At 59.6% G+C, this 9,416-nt stretch overlaps 1 protein-coding gene across 2 annotated transcripts in view; it reads right to left on the reverse strand.

The window, feature by feature from the left end:
* Positions 1-9,416, reverse strand: part of DGKZ (diacylglycerol kinase zeta) — a 44,232-nt gene that overhangs the window by 32,352 nt on the left and 2,464 nt on the right. Inside the window, exon 2 of one of the 2 annotated variants that reach the window (XM_035902906.1) lies at positions 3,119-3,217. The exons of the other annotated variant lie outside the window; for it this stretch is intronic. Coding sequence (XP_035758799.1) covers positions 3,119-3,217 — 99 coding nt within the window. The remainder of the gene's footprint in view (positions 1-3,118; positions 3,218-9,416) is intronic. 2 annotated transcript variants of the gene reach the window in all.

The raw sequence follows: 9,416 nt of genomic DNA on the forward strand, positions 1-9,416 counted from the left end.
TGGGAGCCGGGGGTGGGAGAGGACACGTAAGCAAACCTCCCCACCACCAAAGCTGCTGTGGGGATTGCGTTCGGCCCTTTTCTCACAGTGCCAGCCAGCAGGGAAGGGGAGCTGGAGATGCCCAGGGCAGGCGGGAGATGTTCACCCCTGCTCAGCTCTCCCTCCCCTCAAACCCGGTGGCTGCTGAAGGACGGAGGGCTCTGCCCCTTTCCCTATGCAGGGTACACGTCCTTCGGACCTCTCTTCCCAGCACCAGGGAAGGGTCAGCTGCCACAAGCAGCTCCCGGCATCCTTGCAGACCCGGGGTGGCAGCGGTGCTGGCTGCGACCACGGGAGGAGGTGGGCTGAGGAGGAAAGGCTGCAGAAGGGCCCCCAGAACAGTCTCCAGTGCCTCACTGTTAAGACTCACTGAGTAGGACCGGCAGGATGTTTTCCTAGTGGAAATTATCAAAGAGGAAATTAAAATCGTGCTATAACTAGCTGCCCATCCAGAGACGCGTGCGGTTCCTCCCCAGCCCCTCCTCCCGCCAAGGGAGCTTCTCTCCAACTGCCCCATGCCCACCCTGCTTTCCCCCATCCCCCACGGTCCAGGTACAGCAGAGACCCCCGCTGACACCACCTGCTGCTCCTCACCCCCACCACAGTCCCACCTTCCTCCTGGGCCAGCACAACCTGCACTTGCAAACAGAAACAGCCCAGAGGGATGCCCAGGGTAGATTCTAGCCAGCCCCAAAATCCCTTCCAAGTCAAGCAGACCAACAAGAGACCAGGTCACTGGTTCCCCTTTGGGCGGGAAGCCCAAGAGCCCTCTCCTCAAGCCAGCCAGGCAAACCTTCCCCCCATGACTTACTAAGCCCTCACCCTGCAAACATGCACACAGGCGAATGGGCGGCGAGGGAGACCTTTGGCTCCCTGTGCTGCCGTCACAGGTTTCAGTCTGCTGCATTCAAGCAGAAACCACCGCTCCGAGCCGAGAGGCTCCCAGCCCCACGCAGCCCTGAGCAAGGCTTTCCAATCGAGGAGATCCTCGTCCCACGCACCTGAAACCGCATGACAAGTGGCAGCCCCTGCAGGTGTCTGCAAAGGGGAGACTGCTCAGCATCCCCGAGAAACCCGGTCCCCAGTGAGCTCCCCCCGCCGCCTCACAAAGCCTGAGGCTAAGACAAGACAGATGCCTCCTGTTTCTGTGCCCCAAGCCTTCATCGTGACCCCGTGACTAAGCAAAGCACATGCCGACTTGCCACCCGAAAGGCATTTGTTGGTTTAACTGTGACCCTGTTACTGACATCAAGTCTAATCTTTGGTTTCACTTTTTCACCTCCCGGCAGCGAGCTACCAAGTCTTTTTCTCCCCCATCTCATGTCAAAATTAAAGTAGCAATGTTAAATCTGTCACTTCTTGGTTTTGCTAAACGTCAGCTTGTCCCTCTGCTACAAATGGGAGGGCAAGAGGAGAAGCTGATTTTTTTTTTTCTGCTCCACCCTTTTTGTTCTAAATGCCCTCAGCATATCTGCTCTTAGGTGCTTCCTTTTCTTCTCTCATCCCAGCATCCCCACCTCTGCCAGCCTCCGCAGCCTCGCCGACAGGCTCTTTTCTCTCGCCATCCTTCAGAGAGGAGATCCCAGGGGAAGAGGCGCTGCCAGTGCATAGGGTAGACCATTCCCCCCTTCCCCGTGCAGGCTAACACTTCACGGCAGACTGGTAGCCCAGGGCTACCCCACTCTGCTTCCCTTCCCACAGGGTGACACCAGGGAACTCTGGAGACCATCAGAGCCGGGGGAGCAACCCAGGCTCCAGGCGCAGAGGTTGGGTGGGCGCCGTTGCATGGCTCTGAGTGCCACCACAATGCACAAGCCCGCGCAGCAGTGAGCTGGCTAGCAGCTGCCTTGGCTGGAGGTTTGCTGCCGAGCATCAGCCAGCCCGCTGCAGGGGCTGATGAGTTTAAGCCAGCAGGCTCACCTGCCACTTCACCCACGGTAGTAGAAAAAAAGCTCCATGTGGACTCTTTGCAAAGCCCTCCCTTGAGGAAAAGAGGAAAGCAAAACCAGGAGCAAGGAGACAAGGCCAGCAACCCTGCAGAGGGGACATGCCACAACACCCAGCTGAAGGAAGCCCCAGGGAAAGGGCCAGAGCCGCACAGCAGCACACTGAAGAGCTCCAAAGAGCGACCATGCCCTCTGGTGTTCAACCCACAGTCTCTCCAAACCCCACGCGCCTCGCCTCTGCAGAGCACTAACCAGCCCACGCTGCCTCTCGCCCCGAACACCTCCAACCACGGGACTCCCAAGCAGCACTGGGACATGAGACTTTTGTGTCTACAAGGTCCAGCAAGCTGGAGACCGAGCAGGAAACTCAGAAAGGCCCAGGATGCCGTGCAGACGGGGTGATACCCAGAGAAACCATTTAGTAGAAGCCAGGAAGCAGCAGCCCTCAGTGGGGATCTTCCACCGCAGCGCTTCTGCATGGCACTCACACGATCACAGCCAAACCCTGACCAGGCTGATGCGCTGCTCCACAAAGACCATGGCACAGATAGCCTGGGAACAGGGCCTGGGACTTGTCCCTACCTCCACACCTCCTCAGGAGCACTTGCGAGGCCCCGACACCATGGCTAGCCTAAGTATTGGCTCCCACACAGCAACTAGGTCCCAGCAATCATGACTGCCTCCCAGGCCCTGGCTTCCCACCACGTTTGGCAGCCCCAGCCCTACTGAACTCCAGGCTGCTTTGGCCACTTGGCTAAACCACCCTCTCAGCGTTGCCATCTTAGGTCTTCAAAGCACTCAGCATGCACAGGGTCTAGGTGCTATGGCCCTCATGTCTACAATGGCTAGGACACGGAGGAGGAAGACCTCAACTGACCTTCAGCCCAAACACCAGCAAATGGGAGCTGCCATGTTAGCCGATGAAAGTCCAGCAGCAAGCTGCCCTCTAGAACAAGGTTAGTGACACAGGCAGCAGGCAGGCAGCCTGGCTTTTGGTGGCCTTGGTTAGTGCAGACACAAGAGGGTGACGTGGGGCAAGACGTGGGTGGGAGGGAGAAGAGCTCTTGAGCAGAAACGTTGCGGCAGCTGCTGGGACTGCACAGCCTGTGCAAGCCAATAAAAATACCACATACTTATACACCGCCGGCCGGTGCTTTATCCTCCTGGATCCCCATCGACCGGGCTGGCTGCCCTGGAGACAAGGGAAGACACCTTTGTGGGGCAGGTGGAGTCTAGGGACACAAAGAGAGTGGTCAGCAAGCCCTCCCCATAAACACACCTGGCCGCCGGGCACGTGGCACCATCCTCCCCCTCCACAGCTTTGCTGCCCCAGTGCCAACCCTCCACCCCGCATGCTCTCCCCACCACTTAGGCGTTTGCAGAACCCAAGGGCCCCAATGGCACCCACGCCACTGCCCCTGCTGTCACCCATGGAGGCCAATGCAGGCAACGTGCCCATGGAGCTGGGGTCAGCAAGGAATTTTTTCCCTTTGGAGCCAGGCAGCAAACATCAAGCACCACACTTTGGCTTCTGGGATTGTAACCCAGTCCAGAGTCACCTCCAGCCCAACCCAGCTGGCTGCAAGAGCCTAAGGGTGCCCAGGCGCTGCACCTCCACAGGGTGCATGGCTCAGGGACCAGGGCCAGGCTGGCACAGAGAGGGAGCCCTGCTTCCCTCCCTCCTCCCCTGCGTCGGCCCAGCTCCTGGCAGCCTTCACCTCGACCGGGCATGGATTTAAATTTCAAATTAATCATGAAGGCACTCGCCAAGCTTTGCACGGAGGAGCATTCTTTGGGCAGGGCAGCTCACCCGCTCCCAACCCTCTGGCCCCTGCGCACAGGCACCGAGCCCTGGGAGCCCAGACCAACCACCAGCCAGGGGACGGGGAGCAAAGCACAGAGGGAGAGAGCCTTTCTTGGGACCCCTCCAACACCCGCCCCCACCACATCTGCTTCCTCCATCGTTCCAACGACAAGAAAACTTGTGAGTGGGTAACGCCGCTGTTTGAGCCCAGGCAGGGGGTCCTCAGTGGCAGCCTCTGCCAGAGCATCTCCTGGCCCCAAGCCAATCCATAGCCCAGCCAGGTGCCTCCGACTGTGCACCCCAGCAGCTCTCACGGGACATGAGCCACGCTGCCTCTTAATCCCACCATCTGCCAGCCTCCAACACGTGCAAAATCCCTGCAGAAAACACTCCCCCCCTCCCCGTCACATTTCAGCAGCAGCAGCTGCCGGGCGCCTGCTGCCAGAGTGCCCCATGCCACGTCCCCTTGCGTGGTGACCTCAAGCTTGGGCGCTAAGAGGCTTAGCGCTGGATCTGAGCGGCTCCCGGCCAGGGCTGGGGTGGCAAGGCAGGACGAGATACAGATAATCTGGTTGAGAGGGAACTTTCACACGGAGGGGCCGGCATGTGGCCAAACTGCACAGCCCCCCTGCTGCCTCTCCACGCTGGCTACAGGCGGGGGCCAGGAGCCGGAGAAGAGGCTCCGAGCTGTCTTAGGTACTTCTGCCCCACAACTCTCCATCCTCATCCCACCAGACAGCCCTGCCTCGGGAAGGAGGTGGACCCCCCAGCTGAGGGGGGAGCAGGCAGGAAGGAGTGCCTCCGCTCCCTGGGTCCGGATCCACACCTGGGCTGCCAACGGTAAGCGAGGGATGGGCTGTTCCGGCACCCACGTTTCCTGTGGGAGCCAAGCTGCGCCAAAACGAGGGGAAAACCCTCTGCATCGAGCCTCTTCGTTAGCTCCCCTGACTTCCTGGGACAGCAGCTAGCAGGGCCACATGACTTTCTGCAAAGCCACAGCATGTTTCAGAGAGAGACTGCGCCCACCCACCCCGCAGAGAGCCGAGCTGCAGCTGGCAAGCAGTGGAAGGGAGATGGGGCGAGCGGGGTCAGGGAAGGGGCAAACACTGAGCATTTCTCTGCCGGTCCCAGGTAGGATTTTCATGCCTCTCTGGCTGGGAGCCCCGCCATGAGGCTGGGACCGGGCTGCGGTGTGGCTAGAGCCCGCCACGAGACGGCATCCTGTGCTAATGTCAGGGGAGCGGCAGCAGCAGCTCAGCCGTGCCCGCCCGAGGCACACTGACAGCATCTCCCACGGACGGCATCTCCCACGGACGCGGGGGCACGTGGAGGACAGGGCGGCAGCTAAAGGTGGGGCTACCTCTGGCCAAACCCCTGTCTGCCCCTAGAGAGGGGCTTCCCACACCAGTGCCACGTGCCTACCGCCCTGCACCCGCATCTTGGGCAGTGTCCCCCAATCCCCCAGAGGCAGGTCCCCAGCCCCCGCCGGTCCCTGTCAGCTGGGCAGGGCTGCTCTGAGACAGGGGATGCTCAGCTTGTTTCCCCGGGCCCTGAACCAGCAGGGCCGTGAGATGGGCAGAGCTTGGGCAGGCTGTTCCCAGGCACGGGAGCAACAGCTGCAGGTAGAAACTGGAATTGGCAGCCTAACCCAGACAGCACAACCTGCCCGGCAGGCAGGGCTGAGGCAGGAGGCCCATTAACTCCTACTGTCTGGGACAGCAGGGACTGGGAAGAGGTCCTCTCAGTCAGTCCCCAGCGTGATGAGGAAGAGTTTCCCCTGGGAGCAGAGCTCACGGTTAACTACAAAGTTAACACCCCCAGGCATCAACCCCTAAGCCACAGGCAGGAGGAGAACCACGCTGGCTCTAATGGGTGACCCTGCTTTAGCAGGGGGGTTGGACTAGATGATCTCCTGAGGTTCATTCCAACCCTTGCCATTCTGTGATTGTGTGAACACAGGCATACGGCACGAACTGGAGGGCTCCATCCCCCCAGGCACTGGCCTGGCCACTGCAGCCTCATCGCTTGCCTTGGCAGAGCTTTACCCTCCACCTGATGTCCCGATGGGGCAGAGAAAAAAGCCTCCCGGCTCCTAAAGAGGGACTGCAGCTGCTGCCAGGCCTGCAAGTTGCAACAGAAACATGGGGTATTACTTTTGTAATACTGGAGAGCTGGTCTGGGGAAAGCTCCTGGACTTGGGATCGCAAAGACAGAGGCACTTAGTCCCTCGGAGCATGGTGCCAGCTCAAGAACCAGCAGGACAGGTTTCCCCTATTTCCACACCTTGTCCACGTCCCTGAGTAGGTCCTGCACCAGAGTCCCTACTTCTAAAAGTCTCCAGCAGAAGCAAGTCACCTCCTGCCAGTCCCCATCTCTTCCGAAAAGGATGGTTTATGGGGTCAAGGAGCCTAAGCCGCAGACCTAGCTCTGCTCCTGAGCTCAGCATCTCAAAGTCAGCACCCGTTTACAGGAGCCAGCAAACAAGCAAACGTGTGGCTGAAAGCTAACTCAGGAGCTTCAGCTCACCCAGTCACCTGGGAAAAAGAAACCAGAGCTCCACTGAGAGCAGAGCTGGAAGTTATATTTAGAGGCTTTGCCGAGTCTCTGGGGAGACTGTCAGCTCCTCAGGCACGACACCACGATGAGAAGGAAATCCTACGCTGCATCCCCCACCGCCCTGCCGGAGCTCAGGTTGCCTTCCACGAGAGCAGCCCCTCATCCCGGAGGGCTGGCCTCGCCCTACGAGCTCCTGCTCTTGGCCCCCAAGAGGAACCACGCAGTCAAACAGCCCCCAAACTCCCCGGCTTGCAACATCCATGGCTCTGCCTCTCCCCTCTTAACACTGCCTCCTTGCAAAGACCCTTGCCCACTCCCAGTGCCCTCCTACCCCTCCACTGCCCTTCTCTCTTCCAGTCATTTTCGTTCAAAGGAGTGAAGAGCTCCCTTGTCCTCCCTCCTCTCAGCCCCTTGAGGAGATTACGGGGTTTCCTGGAAGGGATGCTCCAACTCCTAAGCAGATTAGAGGTCCTGCCACCTTCTCCAGTGCAGGCGCACGGTGCTGCGGCAGCCCCTGCTCTGGCCTGGGGAGGGCAGGGGAGCTGCAGGCGGGTGCCCGGGGCTGGAGAGACGAGGCAAGTAGGGACCACGCAGGGCAGGCCCCAGTCCCCAGGAGCAGCCGGGCCCCCTGCACTCTGATCCTTCCCTCTCTCATCCCCCCAGCCCCACGGGAGGAGCACAGAAAGCACAGAGCAAACACGGCAGCGGGAACAGCTTTCCCAGCACATCCCACCTGCCCTGCAAACAAGCCCAGGTGTCACCGCAGGGGACAGCTGGGGACGCCCACGCGTGTCACTGGCCCAGGCCCAGCTGATACCACTGTGAGCTGGATGGGGAGCAAAGGGTGGAAGGTTTCAGAGCTAGAGGCGCGCAAAAGCTGCACGCATGGAGGAGGAAGAGGAGGAGGAGTAGGAGGAGTATTGCTCAATAGCTGCTGGCAGCAAGGTGCGTTGTGAAAAAGCCTGTCCTGAGGTAAGCATGGCTCTCAGCCTGCCAGCATGCAGATCGCAAACTTCAGGCTCCTCACTCCTGTCTACCAGGGGCTTACCCCACCACACAGCCCCTCTACCACACCCATGCTCAGGGAAAGCAAACCCAAAGCCCTGCGCCCTGGCTGGGCCCACTCACCAGCCAAGGGCGAGGAGGTTCGAGGGGACATGGCAGTACCGCCCCCACACAGTGCGGATGAGGAAGGCTGGGCAACCATCCCACCAGCACATCTCCCCCAGCTTTCACATGGGTGTGAGCGTCAAGCTGCGAGAACGATGGTGACAAGCGACGTCCCAGAAAGACGTAGGCGGGTGCTTGGCTCAGTTTCTCGAGTGCCGTTTACCCACACGCCATGCCACCCACAGACCTTCCCCGAGGCAATGGCAGGCGCCCCCAGGCTCACGTGCAGGCTCCAGCGCTGGGCCTGCCAAAGGATCACAGCCAAAAATGTGGTCCCATGCTTTCTGCAGGGCAACAGCCCACCGGCTGTCCTGATGGTGGCTACACTCCCCGCTTACGTTGCCACATCAGAGCTGACCATCACACACATCTCCTCTGAAGGGGGATGTGTTAAAGACCTTAAAGCCCACAGGGAAGACCCATTTCAGCATCCCACCTCTACAGCACGGGGGACAGCAAGAAGAGGGCTTTGTCCCCAGCACTTTCAGTCCTTCCCCAAGTCATCCCCTGGAAAGGGTAAACCGTGCTGTTCACTCACAGCACAAAAAACGGGCCACCTAGGAAGGAAATTTAATCCTAACCACCCATTATCTGATCAACCCCAATCTCTTTATCAGCCCAATTAAAAGAATTACCCATCCATGGCCCGGATGCACGTATTGTGCACTTGTCTCTGTCAGCTCTGGAGCCAATTACTCCACCCTCCTGTAAGGCAATTACAAGGTACAGAAATAAGCCCGCTTGCAAAACACAGGGGACTAACGTACTGCCGGAGGCCAGAGCTCAGGGGCTCACCCCTCTTTTTCTTCAAATCCCCTCAGGGCTCACCTGTCCTGGGGACAAGGTGGGCTCTCTTGCCATTTTGTGGACGCGTCCGTCACCTGGCCATGCCCGTGTCTCCCAGCATCACTGTGGGCAGAGCCCAGCAGCGTGTGCCCACCTCAGGAGACCTCTCTCATTGAAGCTGGGGCTCTCCAGAGACTCACCGCTGCTAGCGGGCAAGCTCCTGTTCATTGCCTAAGACCCGCTTCTCAGCCACATAAGCTCTGGCTAAAGCCCAGAATCAAAGAGGGTACAAATTTCTTCATCAATGGCTGTTAGAAAGCGTTTGCAGGGTAAGGGCTGGCTGTAGTTCTCGCCAAAAGACAGTGCAGCGAAGCCTTCCCCCACAGTTCCCTCAGAGGAGGTGGAACTTCACGTCACCCTCGGCTCCGATGCTCAGGTGGGCACGGATTCGGCAACGCGCAGCCACTTATCCCACACGGCTTCCCGCTGAGCCTACCTCCCACAGGTGTGTGTGGGAGCCTTTTCCTTCTCAGAGGCCCGTGGGAATCTCTCCTTGCTCCCCTGCAGCTCCAGATGCTGCACTCATCACCCTGAGTCGGAGGAAAACAGGTCCACCGTCAGCAGAAGAAGAGCAAGAGAAGCATCCACGCACCAACCAACCCTATGGGCATTTCCAGCCCATCCCAGGGGGCCTGCTGGCCCCCTCCAGCTCGGCGCCTCCTGCCTGTCCCACTTTGCCTCTCCCCAACGTGCCCACGCTGTTCACACGTGGAGAACTTCCCCTCGGTGTAGGCCCTGCTATACTTTGCAGGAACGGCAGCCCGAACCCCTGGGAGCCAGAGAGAGATGCCATGCAGCACTGGGGACGTGCCAGAGCCTGGCAGGAGCCCCAGGCAGCCACTGCCACCAGCTCTCAAACCAGAGCAGAGGAGAGCACCGCTCCATGGTGGGGTGACCTTGCAAGCCCTCCACTCCCAGCTCCAACTTGGCTGTGGAGGCGGAAATTGAGGCCTTTCCCCTCCATCCAGCACCTGTGACACCACTGGGGAGCACTGCATCGTGCTTTGGGCCCCCTCGTACGCCAAAAATGCTGACAAGCTGTAACAAGTTCAGCA

The sequence above is a fragment of the Egretta garzetta genome, unplaced genomic scaffold, assembly GCF_000687185.1.
Source record: "Egretta garzetta isolate BGI_Z169 unplaced genomic scaffold, ASM68718v1 scaffold329, whole genome shotgun sequence".
NCBI classification, from domain to species: domain Eukaryota; kingdom Metazoa; phylum Chordata; class Aves; order Pelecaniformes; family Ardeidae; genus Egretta; species Egretta garzetta.